Below are 21,631 nucleotides of genomic sequence, written 5' to 3'. Positions count from 1 at the left end.
GAACTGCACGAAATAAAGGCACGATGTTACATTCGATGCTCATTTCATCGGGCGAATCTTTGGTGTAAAATACTGAACAGACGTTTGGTTAAGATCGCCACGTGACGAACAGCGACACGCGGCTGCAGTGCCGGGTGATCCTAGTAGCAAAAGTAGCTACATATGCGACACTTTCAAGGCTCCCGCGCTAAATGCTTTCAAGCTATCAATTCTGCACTTGCCCAATAACTATAGTACTAGACTGCCTTCAACTTTCTTGAACGACCGGGTGTTTAAGGTTAGCGATTTGTCGTATTATCTAGCCGTATAGCAAATGAAAAAATACAATTACTTTACAAAGCAAGTTCTAAATTTATGTTTTTAATATTTACGTGTTTTTTTATTTAGGGCCCCTTAATAACATAATATGCTACAGGCCCCGCACTCGCTTCATCCGGCACTGCACGACTGTGTGGCCCCTTCCGGGAAGGGTTCCAAACGGACGTGCCTTCGTCTCTCGACAACGGAGCACCCGGCGGTACACTTGGAACATGATTTAAGGAGAGAGAGAGAAAAAAACAAATGCGACGCAACAAAAGTAGCCTTCCGCACTCGTGACAACAGGGGGCGTTTAAACTCCAGGTCTTAGTCTTGGCTCGATTCTTTTGAGACTCGAGCGATTCTGAAAGAGGGGACCGTCAAAGCGGACGGCCTAGCACGGGCAGTCGTCAATCTGCCTCTCAGGAGCCGCATGCGGCTCTTGACTCGTTAGGAGCTCCCGACACTCTGATTACAAATTGATAAAAACACACACACACAAACCGAACCCCTCCAAATTATATTCGATGAACGCTGAAGGCTTCAATGCCCAACAGTGATTTGTAATGCGGCATTACAAATCACTGTTGCGTGCGCTGTTCTTAAACATCGGGGATTTACAGAAAAAAAAATCGTTGGACGTTTTTGAGGACCCCCTTGTGATCATGTGCATTGCCCTCACGTGCATTGCAGCGCTCGAGTATTGATGGGTGGTGTTTCTTTTCTTACTGAATTCGAACAAAATGTCCCTTCTTGTTTGTGTTTTGGTTGCCGACCCCTGGCCGAGCCGACGAGAATAATTTCGGGTCCAGGCGTTCCCAAACTCCAGTGCTTGCCCCCAGAACCGGTCCTAGACCTTTGGGGGCCCTAAGCAAAATTTGGTTGGAGGCCCCTTTGATGTATGATTTTTTTCACCCACTCGCTAGCAGTGACTCTAGGGGGCCCTCTGCTGGCCACGGGGCCCTTTGCAATTGCAAGGGTCGCTTAGTGGCTGGGCCGGCTCTGCTTGCCCCCCCCCCTAACACCACGCTCCCTTCTTTCCGCGTTTACACATTTACCCCCCCCTCCTCCTCCCCCCATTCAAATACAAATTAATCCGTTCCACGCTGCGCGCGCCCAATGATTGTTAAACTGCGTTCCGCTTGACGCGCCAAGCAATACAATCATCGATGCCTGCGTTCATCGAGAGCCGATTCGCATTAAGATTGAGATTTAACGATCTATTCACGAGGGCTTGGAGTTCGGGAAATCCTGAATTGTCATACAACGCGCGGCCCAGAATCGGTTGCTTTCGCTAGGGGGCGATGCGGCACTACGCGCATTTAGGAGTTGCGTCTGTGGCCGTGTGACCCCAAGCTGCTGGTCAGACCGGTAGAGCCACGGTGTCAGTCTGCGCTCATTCGACAGGTGGAGGAGGAACAGCGAAACCACACGAATTGTCTCTCTCACTCGCTCTCTCTCTCTCTTTCTCGCTGATGAGACCCTCCCGTAGGGACTAGCAGCAGAATGTGTTTTAATGGAATCGTGACCGATACCCCCACGTGTGTATTGTGAGCGCGAGAATCGATTGGTAACCCACGTGCTTTGCGCATGGAATTCAGGGATCAAAACAAATCTCTCGAAGCCGGAATAACGGGGTGGGGATCCGGAATACTGTTAATAATTAAATAACAGGGCACAAAAAATGTGCTCGTACCACTTATATGTGATCACAACCTAAAATATTTAATTAGCACGTATTAGCGATTGACTAAATATTGCCAACGTAATATGTGAAAGAAGGCAGACTCTACCGTTTACAATCTATTTATTACGTCTGTGTGTGCTCATGAAGGCACCGGTGCTATGAGTTCGATTCCAGGCAATCGCCAACCGTCAGTGGTGAGTGATATCTGAACTGGTTTTGGTGCTGCCCGCTTCACCAGCCTGCACTAACGAGCGTGGTGAAGTATGGTCAAACAACCACCACCACGTGACCGGTTCGGTCACGTGGTGGTGGTTGTCAAATCGTATTTCATCCAGCAGTGGATTGAGAAAGGTATTTCTCTCACTCTCTCGTTGTGCATTCGGTAAAGGTTACCGAAATATACATAATCTCTCAACGAAGTATTTAAGTAAAAAAATAAACCACGCGTGTATTACAGACACCTCGCTCACTTACAATTGGTTTGTAAACGTTCGGTCCGCAAAATGTATTTGCCCCACTGGTCTTAGAAGGTTCGCGTAATTGTAGGCTACACGCGTGGAGTGAATCCACGTAGGCAGATCGTTTAACCTCATAGGTTATGTTTCCGTTCTAAATATTGTATTAAAAAAAAAAACATCGATTTGAGAACCCGATTTCGGGTTTATCATTTCCGTGGCTTAATTTCTGACTGTGTTATTGTTTTTATTTAGGTCGCAGGTACTCGTAAACCATAGGGATTTGCGAAAAGTGTACTGGATGTGGTGTACCGGGTGGGTGCGGAATTATTGTCTAGATCGCTGGTAGACGAGAGTAAGTATAGCGCTTTGTATATATTATATTGTCCATGAGTCCAGACCAGATATTTCAGTTTCACCTAAAGTATCATCCAATTAGCGGTTCAAATTTCTTTGCGTGCCCAATTAACAGTGAATTATGTGATAACCATTTGAAATGTGTGTGATTCTCACGTAAATTAACTCTTCTTGTCCACGGTTAACACATTAGTACGAAACGAAAGTCTTACTACCTTAGGCAGAACGAGTTTCTCTGCTGTGGCCCATGGACTAAATACAGGGACTCCTCTATTAACGAACGAGTTGGGTTCCAGAGGTTTGTTCGTAAATCGATTTGTTCGTGAATCCAACTTCACTCCTGTCGATTCCCAACACGTTGTGCGGCATGTACACTAAACACGGGGAATGGCTTTAAAAGTTGTCTAATCTCCTGTAGATGCCACTGGTTCTTCACGTTCTGCAGATGTAGATGCCACTGGTTCTTCACGTTCTGCAGATGTAGATGCCACTGGTTCTTCACGTTCTGCAGATGTAGATGCCACTGGTTCTTCACGTTCTGCAGATGTAGATGCCACTGGTTCTTCACGTTCTGCAGATATAGATGCCACTGGTTCTTCACGTTCTGCAGATGTAGATGCCACTGGTTCTTCACGTGGCATCTAGACGACAAAGGGGACAGGTTTGTTCGTATATCTGAACGTTCGTAAGTGGAATGTTCGTATGTAGTAGAGGAGTCCCTGTACAGGATGTGGTGTGCCGGGTTGTGAGAATGTTGTTCTGGGATAAACCGCGATTGTTTCGCATACTCGTGACTGCACGCGCGTGACAGCCGGTCCACTTACAACACACCGTTGCTTCGATTCGGTTGCCTTGTAACTTGATTTTAGATTTGTGTTTTAACGGTCTGTTATATTTGCTTGTATGCTGGCGATAAACCTCTCTCGTATGAACGCGAAGATAGGAATCTTACACGATAATACTACTAATTCTTAAAAGGTGCGACCCCGACAAATTTGAATGTATGGTAATTGTTCGCTGTGCGCAATTGCCCCTGCACTGCAAGAGACGTGGAGCAAACTTGCTTGGTCTGGCATGAGAATGTATATTCTTACAGAGGGTGAGTGGTATTTGTTAAATTAACAGAGCCTTATGGGGTCTTTTTTTTCAGAATGATTACCAACTTTGACAGCAGTCGCTTGACTCTGTGATTGTTTACACGTATTTAAAATAATCATAGATAAACCCCGTAACTCATCACACCTGGGTCAAGGAAGCTAAGCAGGGATTTATAATAATAACTTCAATTTTATTAAGCGCCTTTCATATTTAAGTATCTCAAAGCACTGTACGTAACAACGAAACTACACTCACAGGAACAGATAAAATCTCAGCGAAATAAAAATATGGTAATAACAATGACTACTCTCGAAATTCCAATAAAATGAAGAACCATGATTTAAAACGAATAATAATTCCAGAATTTGTGTGTGGTTAGCGCTTTGATGAGAGACTACCAGGCAATACCAGCTGTTAATTCCATATTTCTTTGATGCCCTCGCACGTGAATGTGATGTGCTATGCATGCCGATGTGTGTGAACAACGGATCGTGAAACCCAGTGGAGTCTCACCTGGGATGAGAGAATAGTCATCGTGAATTATTTATATATATGTTATTTAAAAAAATACCAAAGCAAAAGCAGTGATTTAAAAAACTCATATTGGATGAACTCATTAGGCTCTATGAGCTATGCATTTGCCGGAGTGGTGACTCGCGTCTGTGTTGAGTAGGCACATTATTTGACGACGCTGCGCTGTTGGTGATCACTGCCCCCCCCCCTTTCTCCTCCCGCCTTCACCATGACCCAGATTGTATGCACGCATGTGTTAAACTTCTTTCGCACCGTACGTAGGCGACCACGCCAATCGGAGGTGCGGGGGGGGCAGGGACAAACAAACCTCAACGCAAAAAAAAAATCCGTAGTTCCAAAGAAATTTTGTTTTAAATCTCGATGGTTTCAAAATACCGTAGCGCCCAGTGGCTTCCTCGCATCGGGAGTAAGAGAATCGTTGCCAGACGGCCGCAGAAGAGCTCTGAAAGTGCTGCGCGATGCGGTGTCACCACGTGGTTACGGTCTGCCTCGTGTGGTCATCGTTGCAGGGGCTGGAAACGAGCGAGGGGAAGGGAGGGGAGGGAGGCTTTGTCGTGGTGATTTTAATAAAGTTTTGCAAAAATAACGTCATGTGTTCGCGTTGTAGTAATGTTGGTCGTTTTAAAAAAATTTTTTTTTAATTTTATTGTCTCGTGATGGTGATGATCGATGCTGCTGCGTTAGCAGTGGTGCACAGGCACAGATAACGAACTCACCGCACTCATCGATAGCAACACTGTGTTACCTTGTTATTGTTAACCTAAGCGTCTTGACGCACCGACAATTACATCTCTGGCAACTCCAATTTACGTGACACATTCGCAGCATGTTGCTGCTGCAGGTCGCTCTTGCAAATGGGGACACACGAGTTATCATCGCCGCGACATCCACAATCACCGCGTGTTTCACGGGGCCTACTGCGCCACGGTGGCGAGACGTTAACTATCTCGCCTGGTAGACAGAAGGTCGCTGGTTCGATCCTGACCCTGACGCCTGCTGCTGTATATTTAGTCGCGTGGATTTTTCTCCGCGTTCTCCGGGTTTTTCCCTTCGACGTTTAGAACCAACATCACGCGTTAAGAGTGTATTTGGCTGTATTCGTAGGTTTTTTCGGTAAAGTCACGTCGGTAAAAATTTTAAATTAATAAAAGTAAAATTAAAATAAAAATCACGACGTTTCGGAGGCAACACAAGCTTCCGTCTTCAGGTGGAACCGTCACAGCACGCTTGCTGTATCAAGTAAATGAGAGATTCCAAGAGGTACTACCCCGTATATATACTACCTGACTTTACCGAAAAAACCTAATAATATGAATACTTGCAGTCACGAAAGCTTCAAATCTAGAATTAATGTATTTGGCTGCATTCAATTTCCACGTGATGGTCCACTTCGTTGAGCTATCGTGTGTGATAGGTGGGTCGCTTCTAAAGAAGAACTACGTAGCTCAGTGGGGCCTTACCTGGTAAAATAAAACAGGGAGTTTCAAACAAATGTTTAAACACTTCCGAGAATTTGCAACAACAACACAAGAAGCCTGCCTCCAGGCTCTGGAGACCACCTGGGAGAAGATTCCAGGCACGCGTTGACAACGATGGCGAACCAAGTGGGGAGACCCTTTGACTTTTTGAAGCTATTAACATTATCTTCTTGGTTGAATGAAAATAATAAAATAATACAAATAAAACATAATTAAATAATTCTCACGACGTTTCGGCCACAACGCAAGCAGCCGTCCTCAGGTCTGTCGAGAAGACAGAGTCTGATATTCAGACTCTGTCTTCTCGACAGACCTGTTCTTCACCTGAGGACGGCTGCTTGCGTTGTGGCCGAAACGTCGTGAGAATTATTTTATTATGTTTTATTTTTATTATTTTATTATTTCCATTTCTACGTGACTTTACCGAAAGAACCAAGAAGATGAATCCCTGCAGTCACGAAAGCTTTAAATCGACTATTAACATTACATTTGCTATGTTACAGTGTAGTATTATCCGTTCTTTTCCCATTAAAAACGATAGTCGGATGTAAGTGTTAACATGTTTTGAAGCACCCTGTGTGTGTGTGCGTGTATATATTTCATAGTTTTAGTTCCCTGCCTGGACCCATCACCAAATGTCTTTTTTTCACGCCACGTGGATCCGGCGCTGATCCCAGACCTTAACCGACGAGCCAGGCTTGGCAGAAGCCCTGCCTGGGGTCAGCTCAGGGGTGGGCAAGCTGCACCTCCCGTTGGCGAATGTTGCTGCCCACTCTTTGAGGAACCGCTCCGTGGACGTTCTTAATTCAGGGAACCATCTTCTCGCGGAGTGCATTGCGGCTATTGATATTTGTTGAGTTGTTGTTGTTGTCTTTACCAAATTCGAACAACACAACAATTGACCCCTCTTGTTATGTTGGTTGTCCGACACCCTCCTTGAGCCCGGCTCCTCGAGAAGGATTATTCGCGGCCGCTTCGGTTCCACCAACAAGCCGGGACAAATCCGGTGGAGTAACCCTTCTTCAGAGGCGTCTAAAGTCCCTGGGGATTTAGGATTAACGGGGGGTGGGTGGGGGGGGGGGCAGTTGATGCAATGTCACTTCAAGTCGCATCGTGGATGCGTTTTGGAGTAGTCCTTGGATCACAGCTGCGAGAATGAATCGCGCAGAGCGACCCCGCGTCTAACACGCGTGACGTTTCACGACTAATAGTATGACTCATTCATTGATTTATGGCCATACACATCAAGGTCTCGCACGGTGATTGATTCTCCAACACTCCACTGATTCACTCCACATCCCGTGAGCACGAACCGTCACTCCAACTCCGGTCATCCTCGAAGCAGCTCTTTGGATGCTTGGGCCATCGAACAAAGGCGGAGGTCACCGCATCGCGCGGCGCTTTCAGATGCAGCTTCTGCGGCCGTCTGGAACGCTCTGCCCTTCCGATATTAGGAAGCCAGCTGAGCTGTGCAACTTTTAAATCGTCATCGTCTAGATTGGCAAACACATTTCTTCTAGATTTGAAGCTTTCGTGACTGCAAGGATTCATACTCTTAGGTTTTTTCGGTAAAGTCACGTAGGTAAAGAATAAAATTAAAATTAATAAAAGTAAAATAATTTTAAAAATTAATAAAAATTATTTTACTTTTATTCATTTTAATTGTATTTATACCTACGTCACTTTACCGAAAACACCTAACAGTACATTTCTTTAGAAGCTGCTTTTTGCGTGTGTTAGTTTGTTGTCGTTTCCCCCGCACCTCCGATTACCACGGTTGGCTACGTACGGAGCGAAATAAGTTCAACATACATACTCACTGGCGATCAGTCGCCTTCCTCGTTACTCTTATAGCGCTACTACGAAGTCTTACATCGCTACTACTATCTCTTACATCGCTACTACTCTCATATCGCTACTACTAACTGTCATATCGCTACTACTAACTCTTACATCGCTACTACTCTCATATCGCTACTACTAACTCTCATATCGCTACTACTAACTCTCATATCGCTACTACCAACTCTTACATCGCTACTACTATCATATCGCTACTACTAACTCTCATATCGCTACTACGAAGTCCGACCGTGGTGACTGTTCCCACTTAGCGTAGTGGGGCGTTAACCGCCACTCGACTCTCAGTAAATGCTTCAAGTCGCGTCAATCAATCATGTTTTTTCGATTCGTAAACGTTGCACGCAATCCGTTCACATGCCCGTCTCCAGCCACGAGGGGCCGCTACATACACCGCAAAATAAAATATAAAGACGGATCGAAGCTTGAATACAATCTGTCACGGGTAGCCTATTTTGGCGTGCGGATTTGAACCGTGTATGATTGTGGATAGCATCTGTCACGTGTAGGAAGTAGCTTATATCGACTTGAAATCTAACGCAATGCATCTTCAATGTATTTATTCAAGAAACTATGACAGATGCATTAACCAGTTTGGCGAGTGAGATGAATCATTCATTGGAAGGACGTCGTTTTTTTAAAACACATTCCTGCGGAGGGAGCTGGTAGGAACGTTGGGTTGCTCGGTCAATGGCCAGGGTCAACGGCGGCGTGGTGTATTGCGCAAATATGCCCGACTGTGAGGGCGGGCACAAGCCGGCGTGAGTAGGTTAAACGCTGAGTTTTATAAGAGCACCACGGGGTGACCAGCCCCTCTCCATCCAGCCCCACCCCTCCCATCCCCCACCCAGCCCCACCCAGCCCCTCCCCACCCTCCCCACCCAGCCGCTCCCCACCCTCCCCATCCCACCTAGCCCCTCCCTCCCCACCAGCGCCTCCCTGCACGACGGACGGACACAATAATCCCCTCTGGGCTGGTGTAACCAGGAGGTTCCTACCAGTATTATCCATCCGTTCCTTTCTCACACCCAGATGATACCTAGGTGACAGGCTGGCGAGGAAATGTCATCTCCCTCGCCTGTTACTCAGGAGGCCAGCGGGTTCGATCCCGGACCCTGTTGTTGAATATTTGGAGTTCGCGTGTTCTCTCTCTCTGCCCGGGTCCTCCTCCGGTTTTGCCCTCCACATTTAGAATCAACCCGCGTTGAAATTATTTGACTGCAACTACGAATTCCCACGTGTTGTGGTGATGATGATGACGATGATGACGATGGTGATGATCAGCCCCACTGCGACGAGCTACCACGTGTAGCCAAGTCGCCTCTGGATTAACAAAAAAAAATCCCGTATGAGAATGAGAAGAAAGGGGCACTCGGTGGACACTTTATTCAGATAATAACCGATTGCATTGGAAGCAGAGGGGAGATGCAACTAAGATGGGTGTAACCGCGCGCTCTATAACAACCACCACCACCAACACCAACCACCACCAACCACCACCACCACCACCAACCACCACCACCAACCACCACCAACCACCACCACCACCACCAACCACCACCACCAACCACCACCACCCCCCTCTCTCCCTCTATACCGTGGCACGCGAAGCCAGCCGGGCGTATGAAAAAAAAGAAAACTTCAGACGTTTTTTTTTTTTTGCCAAGGAGATGGTGATGATGATGAAAAAAAACTGTCGGGCGCATTCACCAGCTGAGGCCTCTTTATTTGACAGTAATAACTGGGACAAACACTCGAGCCCCCCGGCTCGACACTCGACATAGCGACCCACACGGGCGCCGCTTTAAACTCAAGGGCAGCAGATGCTCGGGTTGGCTGCGACCGTGGCTTCTGTTGCTGCTCCTGCTGCTGCTGGCAAGAGTGCAGCACGTATAGACTTTTGGAACGCGTTCTCGAGTCGAAACCTTCCGTGGAATTCACCAGAATAAAATAAAAAAAATCTCTCTCCGTTTTGAAAAAAGTTACGTTTGAGTTTTTTTGTCGTGCTGTTTAAGTTTGTACATTAGTTCTTATTTTGTTGTTATTTTTTTTTGTTATTGTTAATATGATCGCTAGGAAATCACGAGAGGCGGCGTGTGTGCTCATCGCGGTGTTGGCTTTGTTCAGTCACAATGAAGGTAAGGGCTCGGATCTGTAAACAGTTTTAGTTAAAAGAGCGCATGAATGAAAGAGCTTGTTTTAGAACGATACACGTATATATATTAATCATTGTTATTTTATTTAATCGGGCAACCATCGAGTGCCCAACAATATTAAGCCCGTAAAGTATAATATCATTCTGTCCAGCATGTGTTACGCTTTTATTGCAAGGTAGTAAACTTTTATTCGAGTTGTAAAGACAAGATTATAGACGAATAATTAATTTTAAATGGGCTATTTAACTTGGGTACCACTTCGTAGGAAGTTATCAGTGGTCTTCCTTTGGATCAGTGGGTCTTTCGATGGATATAACTGTCCCCGTCATATGAATGTGGAATTTCCACCACTTGGCTCGGAGCTGACAACGAAGGTGACCACTGCCCCCACGCTCATTTGGGGATGGGGTGACAAGAGTTTGACATTTGATCGCGATTTCGAACAGTTGGTGCACGATCATTTACGTTACGGGCAGGATAGACTCATCATCATCATCTCTCTCTCGGTGGTCGGTAAATTGACAACCACCGTGACGAGCCATCACGCGATAAAAACTAAATCGAATATTTAAACGAGGCACACAATAAGAGGACATGTGTTTGCTCCCTCTTCGGAAGTCTTTGATTGTGTGACAGTAACGGTCGCGCTCGTGTAGGGCGAACAGGAAGCGGTATAGGGTCCGAAAATAAACTAAAACTATTTTATTTTAAATTTCAATTTAAAGCTTTCGTGACTCCAGGGATTCATCTTCTTGGTTCTTTCGGTAAAGTCACGTAGAATGAAAATGATAAAATAATAACAATAAAACATAATAAAATAATAAATAAAAATTCTCACATTTTATTTTATCTTACCAGGTAAAGCCCACTGAGCTGTATAGCTCTTTTCAGAGGCGACCTGGCCACAATTGATAGCGCAACGAAGTGGCTTATCGTCGTGCGGAAATGTACAGCAGCCAAATAACTCTAAACGCACGCTGAGTCTAAACATGCAGGGAAAACCCGCGACCACGGGGAGAGAGACGCGCAAACTCCAAATAATCAAGCATCGTCTGTGCCGGGATAGAACCCATGAACCTCCTGCATACCAGGCGAGGGAGTTAACATCTCCCTAGCCACCGCAGCGCTCGCCACAAGACGACGAGGCTCGGGTAGGGTGAGGGAGCTCTGCCCACGAGGGTCCGGACCTTCCCTTTGATCAACGTGGCCGATATCCAACACCACCAAGACGGCACAACTCTGCACTGAAGTCTCGCTCGTTTTGGATCAGCTCTCTCTACGAGACTTATAGCGGCCCCACCGCACCACCACGTGACAGACAGAGGGACGGAGCGAACGCATCAACCATTTGAAGATTCTAGATTTGAAGCTTTCGTGACTGCAAGGATTCATATTCTTAGGTTTTTTCAGTAAAGTCACGTAGGTAAAACATTAAAATTAATAAAATAAAAATAAAATAAAAAATCACGACGTTTCGGAGGCAACACAAGCCTCCGTCTTCAGGTGGAACCGTCACAGCACGATAGCTGTATTGTTAATTTAATTTTTTTACCTACGTGACTTTACCGAAACAACCTAAGAATATGAACCATTTGAAGCTTAGTTGGAAAGCAGCGTTGACAATCAATTGAAGTTACACTCCCCCCCCCACTCCCGCCATCGGGTTAAAAAAACAACGTGTATGCATGTTGAACTTCGTTCGCACCGTACGTAGCCAACAGTGGTAGTTATCTGCACCGGTGGCAGGGCACCACTGCACGCAAGTCCACTCCACGTTCCCATGCCGAGAGGTGGCGTGAGGCTGCGCAGCCGCATCCATTGTTGTCATGCACTGCGCACCTTCGTCTATGTGTCACCGGTAATACCACGCCGTGCACTGACTACCGCAGCCACAGTTCAGTGCCATGGGCCGCAGCTGGCGGCAGCGGCGAGCGATACTCTGAGCCGGTCCTGGGCCACCCATCCACCCACCTCTCTCTCTCTCTATCCGGCACTGACCAACGTGGTGAAGTATGGTCAACTAAACAATCCCTCCCACCCGCCATGACTGGACACGGCGTAGGGAGGTCATCATCCAGCAGTGGATGAACACGAGGGCGTTAACGCATCATAGGAAGGGCAAGCCAAACTGGAGACCGAACGCGCATCCCGAATGCTGAGCAACTTATTTGGTGAATTAGATTTGGTGAATTGACTTGGTGAATTGACTTGGTGAATTGATTTGGTGAATTGGTTTGGTGAATTTATTTGGTGAATTGATTTGGTGAATTGGCTTGGTGAATTGACTTGGTGAATTGATTTGGTGAATTGATTTGGTGAATTGATTTGGTGAATTGATTTGGTGAATTGACTTGGTGAATTGATTTGGTGAATTGATTTGGTGAATTGATTTGGTGAATTGACTTGGTGAATTGATTTGGTGAATTTATTTGGTGAATTTATTTGGTGAATTGATTTGGTGAATTGATTTGGTGAATTGACTTGGTGAATTGATTTGGTGAATTGATTTGGTGAATTGACTTGGTGAATTGATTTGGTGAATTGATTTGGTGAATTGATTTGGTGAATTGACATGGTGAATTGACTTGGTGAATTGACTTGGTGAATTGATTGGGTGAATTGATTTGGTGAATTGATTTGGTGAATTGATTTGGTGAATTGACTTGGTGAATTGATGAATTGATTTGGTGAATTGATTTGGTGAAGTGACTTGGTGAATTGATTTGGTGAATTGATTTGGTGAATTGATTTGGTGAATTGACTTGGCGAATTGATTTGGAGAACCTGATGCTGTGTTGGCAGTAGTGCACAAGAACAATCAACAACAAGCGAAACGTCGTACTACTCAAAAAGTGTAAATGTTGTGGTTTTACTCTTCAACACACCGGTGGGCTAAAGTAGTGAACTATTTGTCTTTTGTCAACGTGACACTATTTTTGCTGATTGGCCGTGTCGGGTGGTGGAGGGTTACGACACATTTATAAATAACGCCATCTAACCCAAAAACCTTTATTATGAATCAACAACCAGTCAAAACGGTGGCTAGGAGATGTTATTTCCCTCGCCTGGTCTACAGGAGGTCGTGGGTTCGATCACGACCCTGACGCCTGCTGCTGTATATTTGTAGTTTGCGGTGTCTCTCTCTCGCCGTGGTCGTGTGGATTTTTCTCCCCCCCCCCCCCGCCACATTTAGAAACGTGTGTTGAGAGTATTTGGCTGCTATACATTTCCATGCGGTGATAATCCATTTCGTTGAGCTATCATTTGTGTCCAGGTCGCTTCTGAACAAGAACTATACAGCTCAGTGGAGCCTTACCTGGTAAAAATACAAAATAGTAAAACAAATAGTTTAATAGTTTAGTTTAAACACTCGTCAATAGCAACATTGTGTGTGGCCATAAAAAGGAAAATATAATAGGTGACGTTTCGGGCAATGGGTCTTCTTCATAGAGGTCAGAGAGATAAGCGTGGGGACAAGTTGGAGATTGTACTGTATGGTTGCCCAATAGTCAGGGCACACAGGGAAAGTGAATTGATTTTTGGAAATGTTCAACCTGACTACCATTAACACAAATTCGTGAATTCTCTTTTCAAATGAATGTAGGGCTCTTTTGAGATGATTTTTTTTATATTACAGATCTCGTCTTGAAACATGAATCTATAATGTGAATCAATAATAAGAACATGAATCAATAATGACCCCCCAGAGGGAAAAGGAAATAAATATTAATAATGATACGAGATAAAATATAAACTTAGCGAATGAAATTGATTTAAAACGTTTTCATTCCAGTGTTAAAATAAATGAAATAACCCGATGTCTCCTGGCGTTTGGGCCACTCCGTATACACCATTAGTGCTGATAAGAATAACCAATTTAAAACGACTTACTGATGCACACTTTTAAATTGTCATCGGAATACTGATCAATAACTTAACTCTTGGCTCGCGTACAAAGCACCCTTCGTTAATCACCATCGCATTGCACGTGCCCCCCACCCCCTCGCTCTCTCTCTCTCTCTCAGTGTGTGGGCAGGAGTGTGGGGGCGTACGGACGTCGAGCCTCGGCACCATCAACTCACCGGGTTACCCGGTCGCGTATGAGTCGGCGCAGGACTGCAGATGGGTCATCTCCCTGCCCAGGGGCCCCATCGCGCTCATCTTCATCCCGCCGTTCCGTCTGGGTAACGTCTACGACCAGGGTCGTCCCTGGGGTGATGGTTGTGCAGAGTCCGGGGGGAAGTGACACTGCGTGTGCCCCCCCCCTCTCCGCTGCCACCCCCCCCCCCCCCGACGCTTTGAAACTAAACTCGAAGCGGTACAACGTTGCAGGCTGAAATAAATGCGTTGCGTGCACACAAAGACAAAGATCCCCCCGTGTAGCCTCAACAGACTGTTGGGGCAAATGCTGTTAGCGAGCACCTATAAAGGCCTACTCTGCCCCATTCTCTCTCTAACCCATTGCTGTTCGCCCGTTATCTACGGAACGGACATGACTACGATGTCTGCTCTCTATAAGATGTGAGCTATTATTGCCCATTCTCTGGGTGAGCTCCTATTGCCCATTCTCTGGGTGAGCACACACTCTGCCCCATTCTCTTTCTAACCCATTGCTGTTCGCCCGTTATCTACGGAACGGCCATGACTACGATGTCTGCTCTCTATAAGATGTGAGCTATTATTGCCCATTCTCTGGGTGAGCTCCTATTGCCCATTCTCTAGGTGAGCACCTACTCTGCCCCATTCTCTCTCCAAGCCTACGGAACCCATTGTTGTTCGCCCCTTCTCCCCTATTGTTCGTCTTGCCGTGTTCCCCGCGGCCGTGCGCAGAGGCGGAGCCGACGTTCTGCCAGTTCGACAGCCTCTCGCTCTGGAACGGCGGCCTCTCCTCCGTGGGCCGGCAGGACTCGCTGCTCGCCAAGTACTGCGGTCAGTAACGCACTCGGATGCCGCGGTTTAGGAAAAGAGAACTTGGAGGCTAGGGCCACGGAATAGAATTTGAGACCACAACAACAACAAACACACGTGAAGATCAGTTTAACACGTAGGCTTTCGCGACCAATATTATTCATAATCAACGTTTTTGGGTTTAGATCGCGTTATTTATAAATGTGTCGTAACCCTCCACCACCCGACACGGCCAATCTGTAAAAAAGTGTCACGTTGACAAAAGACAAATAGTTCACTGCTTTAGCCCACCGGTGTGTTGAAGCGTGAAACCACAACATTTACAATTTGAGTACGACGTTTCGCTGGTAATTGCAGCCAGCATCATCGGGCAATTCAGACTCTGTCTTCTCGACAGACCTGTTCTTCACCTGAGGACGGCTGCTTGCGTTGTGGCCGAAACGTCGTGAGAATTATTTTATTATGTTTTATTTTTATGATTTTATTATTTCCCTTCTACGTGACTTTACCGAAAGAACCAAGAAGATGAATCCCTGCAGTCACGAAAGCTTTAAATCGAAATTTACGCTGAGGTTAATAATATTAAGGCAACACAGTGTAGTTATCGATGAGTGCGTTTGAGTTTGTTATCTGTGCCCGTGCACGACGGCTAACGCAGCAGCATCGATCATCAATCATCACCATCACGAGATAATAAAATACAAAATTATTTAAAAACGGCCAACATTGTGAACACGTGATGTGATTTGCCAGAGCGACCTGCAGCGAGGAGTACCCTCCGTGGGTGCTCGCTGACGGCACTTGCCCCAAATTCCTGTGAAGGCTATACGGGGCATCTTTGTCGCTGTTGTGTATGATCGACAATGGAAGTCTCTCTACATGTCAACGTGACACTAAAGCCGAATGAGAGCTGGCAACTGCTGGTGAGTGTCGTTGGAGCTTTCTCCCTGTGGACCCCATCACAAGGCTCAGTGACGAGGCGACTGCGGCATGTATGTATCTGTCTCTCTGCGTGTCTCTCTATCTCTCTCTCTGTATCTCTCTGTCTCGGTGTCTCTGTGTTTCTCAGTCTCTCTGTGTGTCTCTCTGTCTCTGTGTCCCTCTCTGTATCTCTGCGTCTGTGTCTCTCTGTATCTCTGTCTCTCTGTGTCTCTGTCCCTCTGTGTATGTCTCTCTGTGTCTGTCTCTGTCTCTGTATCTCTGCCTCTGTCTCTCTGTCTGTCTCTGTCTGTCTCTCTGCGTCTCTGTCTCTGTGTCTCTATCTCTGTCTCTGTATCTCTGTTCCTGTCTTTCTCTCTCTCTGTGTCTCTCTCTCTCTCTCTGCGTCTCTGTCTGTGTCTCTCTCTGGCTATCTCTCTGTCTCTCTGTCTCTGTCCCTGTATCTCTGACTCTCTGTCTCTCTGCGTCTCTGCATCTCTGTCTATGTGTCTCTCTATCTCTGTCTCTGTATCTCTGTCCCTGTCTCTCTCTCTGTGTCTCTCTGTCTGTGCGACAGGCGACAACTCCCCGGGCACGTTCATCGCCCCGGAGAGGGAGGTGACGCTGCAGCTGCTCACGGACGCCACCGTCACGGACATCGGATTCTGCCTCTGCTACGTGGGGGGTGGAGAAGGTGAGAGAAGGAGGAGGCGGGGGGTGTGAGGGGGAGTGGAGAAGGTGAGAGAGGGGGAGAGATTTGCGGGGGGCGAGTGGCGGCGAGTAGGGGGGTGGGGGGGGTAGAGAGTGGGATTAGGGGGTGGGTGGGGGATGTCGTAACTGTGAAACGAAAAAAGGAATTCGGGGCTAGGAGCATTGCCAAAGCGTCAGAGGTCGGTCGCGCTCGGGTTAGGGTCAAGGATAAAGGTCAGTGGCGTCAGGATCTGATTGGCTACAGCGGTTAGAGTGGTTGTGCGTAGGGTTACGTGTGGGTGGTGTTCCCGGGGAGTCGTTTCAACGCAACACGTGGGATTTTGCGAAGCTAACGCAATGAGTCCGTGTGGGTGTGTTCTGTGTTTGGGTGACGCCACGTGGTCGCAGTTTTTTTCCCCGTCAAATTTCTTGTCACGAACCCTCCACCACCCGACAAGATTTGTGACGTGTACAAATGTTGTTGTTGTTGTTGTTATTATTATTGATTCGTGCCGATTTATTGATACATTTCTGACCAATAAGGCCACGGTGTTATTGGCGAATGTGTGTTAGTTGTTGTTGCTGACTGGGAACCACTCCAAACGCAACATCAGCAGCATCACCAAATGGGCGTGTTTCAGATTGATTCCTCGGCTCATAATACATGCGTCCAATCACGTGTATAATAACCCACGGAATTTCGATTCGTATTCATTGTATGTAATGGGGTTTTGTCAGGATTCAATTTCATAGATTGCTTAAAAATGTTCACGATGGAATTCAATGTCACAGCACGACGAGGCTTCTGTGAAACCGCTGCGAGCGTCATGAGCGAGTGAGTGAGGCTACTGCACCAGCTGAGCCTCAAGTCTGCAACTTCTTCCTATCGCTCCTACAGATCCGTCGAGGTGTCCTCCAGACTGCACTCTGAGAACCACAACGTCTACCACGACCACAACAACAACCACCACCACCACTACAACCACTACGACCAGACCTACCACCACCACCACTACGACCAGACCGACCACCACCACCACCACTACAACCACTACGACCAGACCTACCACCACCACAACAACCACTACCACCACCACGCCTCCTCCCACAACCACCACCGCTACGACCACTCGCCCCACCACCACCACCACCGCTGTCGCTACGACTACGACGACACCCACCAGCTCAGCGCCGCAGAATGGTGAGTGGCACAAGGGGGGTAACAACGGCGATGGCTGAAGGTGGCACACGGCGGAGATGATGGCATTTCTGACAACGTTTGCCTCTGTTGTTGGGGCGCTGCCGTGGTGAGATGTTAACTAGCTCGCCTGGTATGCAGGAGGTCGTGGGTTCGATCCCAACGCTGACGCCTGCTGCTGTATATTTGGAGATTGCGTGTCTCTCTCCTCGTGGTCGAATGGATTTTTCTCCGGCTCATCCAATTTATCCCTCTCCTACGTGTAGAGTATTTGGCTGCTATACATTTCCACGTGATAAGCCGCTTCGTCGAACTATCGCTTCTGAAAAAGAGCTACATAGCTGAGTGGGCCTTACCTGGTGAAATATGAAGAGTTTTAATTGAATGCGTATTGTTTTAATGGGCCTTTAATCAAATCTTGCTGACGCTGGAACCCAGACAGGTTTGTTGCAAAAGTTGCGGGTTTGCTCCCCGACACACAACCGGTGGTGCTGAAGTAGTGACTAATTGGCGCGTTCTGTTTCCGTGACAAACCTTACCGATTGCCTGTGCCGCGTCGTGGCGGGTTATCGACGCATTTATATTTACTGCGATCTGACTAACCAACCCCCCCCCCCCCCCCATATTATGAATAATATTGGTCGCGAAAGCCGACGTTGTTAAACTAAATTGTTGACTGCGCTGAGAGTAATTAAGTCGCTCCACTTGCTGAACGCAAGCACCGATGAGGCTACAGCATCTCAGCAGTGCCGGCTCAGTGACCTGACCCCTGACCCCTGAGCCACCGCGAGCATTGAATCGTTGCATTGATCGCGCCACGATGATGACAATTACGATGACACAATTTCCACGTTGACACTGCCGATAACTGTCATGTCAAACCAATGATGATTCACGTAATGATTATGCATACTCTTTGGTTCATTCGGTGAAGTCACGTAGGTAGAAAAAATAATAGATGACGACGTTTCGATCGCCACACAAGCAATCGTCCTCTGATGGAATCAGGCCGATTGCATGTGTGGCAATCAAATCGTCGTGATGTATTATTTTTCTACCTACGTGACTTTAACGAAAAAACCAATGAGTATGGATTCCTGCAGTCACGAAAGCTTCAAATCATCATTATTATGATTTTGCCACATTAACCTAAGGAGGATATGTACGATACCGTACTTGTAGGTTTTTACCCTTTCAACTGGTACAAAAACTGACACCTTTATACAAGGGATCATATTTGCAATAACCACAACACAAGCAGTCAAAATGCAAACAAAAAGAAACAACTCTGATAATGATATGCACTGTCCTTGAAGTTGATTGGTCCACACCCGAGACAGCTTTTCTTAGAGCCTAGTCTCCAACTTCAAGGACAGTGCATATCATTATCATTATCAGAGTTGTTTATTTTTGTTTGTATTTTGACTGCTTGTGTTGTGGTTATTGCAAACATGATCCCTTGTATAAAGGTGTCAGTTTTTGTACCAGTTGAAAGGGTAAAAACCTACTACTATATTTTGCCACTGGTAAAGGAGGTCTCATAGTGATACCGTACTTCTCTAGTTTCCATAACTACGATGATGCTGACGACGAAAACGTCAATACCGCAAGCCAATGTCATTCCCTGGCACCGCGCATCCTCTGGCCCAGGCGTCATGGAGTGGATCATGACCACGCTGGCCCCAGCCTCCGTGGGTTTCGCCACGGGGCTCCTCCTCACCGCCACCGTGTGCGCCCTCGTCTGGGCGCACGTCAAGAAGCGGAAAATGCGACGCAAAATCCTCAGCGGCAGCGGCGGCGTCGTCACCGTCGCTCAGAACAACGGCGATCCGCAGACGCGGCAGCATCAGCAGGAGCAGCAGCATCAGCATCATCAGCATCATCGGCAGGAGCTGCCCGCGCCGCCACCGCACGGCCCGACCCCTCCGGAGGGACTTCCCCCCGGCGCCTCTCAGCCTCAGCGCAGGCCCACAGCCTCCGGGTGGCCCCGCGGAGCGGACAATCGCGACGGCCTGGGCGCGGACGAGCTCGCGGAGGCGAGGGCCGGCGAGACGTGGCGGGGCTCGTGGGGGCCTCTCGGAGACCGCGCGAGCGGCGCCGGGCTCGGCGGCGTCGTCGCCTCTGGCGCCCGGAGCGTCGCGTCCACTCGCCGCTCCTCGCTGGCCGGCCAGCGGGAAGCGAGCGCGCGGCACGGAGCTCGCGGCTCGCCGGGGCCTTGGGGCGGCCACGGCAACCGCGGCCACGGCGGAACGACGGTGGCGGCGGAGGCGTCGTCGAGCGTTCGGAGCCAGGGGCCGGATCGGTGGGCGCGCTGGGTCGATGCCGGAGGGCCGGCGTCGGGGCAGGAGTGGATCGGCGCGGGGAGCCCAGGGGACTCGGAGCGGGGTGGGCGGTGGCAGGAGGCGCGGGGCGGCGAGGTCGAAGTGGAGAATGTCGGGGGTCACGGCAGCCTGCGGGGTCACCTCGGAGGAGCCGGGGATTTCGCGGAGACACGGCGAGCTCGGGGCGTCGGCATCCACAGGACACCCAGCCAGACGGGTCTGGAGTTTGTCTAGTAGTTGTTAAAATCTCCCGTTGTTTTATTTCGGGTTTTGCTTTTTTTTGTTACGTTCTCATTTGTCGTGTTTTTTTGTTTTTTTTCCATCCGTGCGATCGGGCGCCGTTTTTTTTTCGTGTTGCCACGAGACGAAGGAATGTCCGTCGTGGACTCTGGCGGAGAAAAGGCCTCCCTCGAACGATGACATAACACGTTGCCATTGTGAACGGCTGCAGTGAGCAGTGCACCACCTTGCATCGCAGAGCTACGTGCGAGCCACGTGGCCAGGGGAGAGTGGATAGCGGGGCCGGTGGATCCCGCAGAGATCGTCATCGTCGTCATCATCACGATCCATGGACACATATCCCGTAGGTGTGCACTGCCACATTTCTACATTTGTTTCCACCTTCCTCTGTCTTGTGCCAATATGCTCAAATAGCGGCGACGTCTTTCTGACACCAAATCTCTCATGCCGTCGTCGTCAAACCACTCTCTGTTAGCTCTTCCTCTCCTCCTTCCGGTTCCTTCCATTAGTTTTCCCAACAACAACAACACTTTCAATGCGTTGTTCGGATTCGCGCGTAAACCCCAAACCAACCCACCGTTACGGATGCGCGCGTAAACCCTGACATGGCGCCGTCACGCCAAGCAAGTGGAGTGGCGCGTGTGGAGACACCCAACCCGCAGTGGCAGGCCGGCGGTTGCCCGCGTGATGAGGCAGGATATAGCGCGTGGGTTGTTGTCATGCCCGTGCCAACTTGGGGAGTGTTATAACCGCTCGAAAGTGTTTGGGTTATTTTGCGACGCCCGGCAGCCCGGTTGCCTCCCACTCGCAGAATCGATCGTGAAAATAACTCGATAAACAACCCCGAGTGTGATCTTCATGGAAACAAATGAGAGTTAATAGACTGGGCGAGGATTTCCCGGGAAAACAGTCAATACTTTGGATGATATATTATGTATTTGTGTGTGTATATATAAATACATCCAAATGGTTAGTGTTGTTGGAATTATTCACCCTCCCAGAAATTGGACAAATCGTTACGATTCGCGGTCACGATTCGATTTGTTTTTGTTTTTCAAATATTTATTGGTGAATTGGTAGCGATGATGTAGACCGGGGCGTGATGCCTCGCTGAATGTTTTCCGGGTCGCTGGTAAATTGGGGAGTCGGTGGCGCATGGCTGTAGTTGTAGCCACAGCTTTAGGTAGACGCATACTGGGTGTGGTGTGCCGGGTGCCGAGATATCTGTCGGGTCAATGACATGGCTGCAATTGAACCCATACGTAACGCCCTTTACATACAATACTGCATATATCGAGGAATCGAAAAACAGAGATTATTAACAAAACCTATTTGGAAGATGCTGCTGCTGTTGTGCTGGTAGTGGTGCCTAGGCACCGACAACACCACCACCAACAACAACACCAACTAAATACATTGGCCAATAACACCGTG

General features: G+C 48.0%; 1 protein-coding gene across 1 annotated transcript; it reads left to right on the top strand.

Moving 5' to 3' along the window:
• Positions 1–17,532: 17,532 nt before the first annotated feature.
• LOC144943051 (uncharacterized) lies at positions 17,533–20,286 on the top strand. The gene is made up of 2 exons (XM_078870218.1): positions 17,533–17,639; positions 19,287–20,286. The coding sequence occupies exon 2, from the start codon at positions 19,292–19,294 to the stop codon at positions 20,189–20,191; it is 900 nt and encodes a 299-aa protein (XP_078726344.1). The 5' UTR covers positions 17,533–17,639; positions 19,287–19,291; the 3' UTR covers positions 20,192–20,286.
• The last annotated feature ends 1,345 nt before the right edge of the window (positions 20,287–21,631 follow it).

Source organism: Lampetra fluviatilis, chromosome 29 (assembly GCF_964198595.1).
Source record: "Lampetra fluviatilis chromosome 29, kcLamFluv1.1, whole genome shotgun sequence".
Taxonomy (NCBI): domain Eukaryota; kingdom Metazoa; phylum Chordata; class Hyperoartia; order Petromyzontiformes; family Petromyzontidae; genus Lampetra; species Lampetra fluviatilis.
The sequence above is the reverse complement of the archived record's forward strand: the minus strand, read 5'-3'. Positions and strand labels throughout refer to the sequence as shown.

Bases quoted from the DNA above. Each gene is read 5' to 3' on its own strand.
- LOC144943051 (XM_078870218.1), top strand. From the start codon at position 19,292: ATGGAGTGGATCATGACCACGCTGGCCCCAGCCTCCGTGGGTTTCGCC.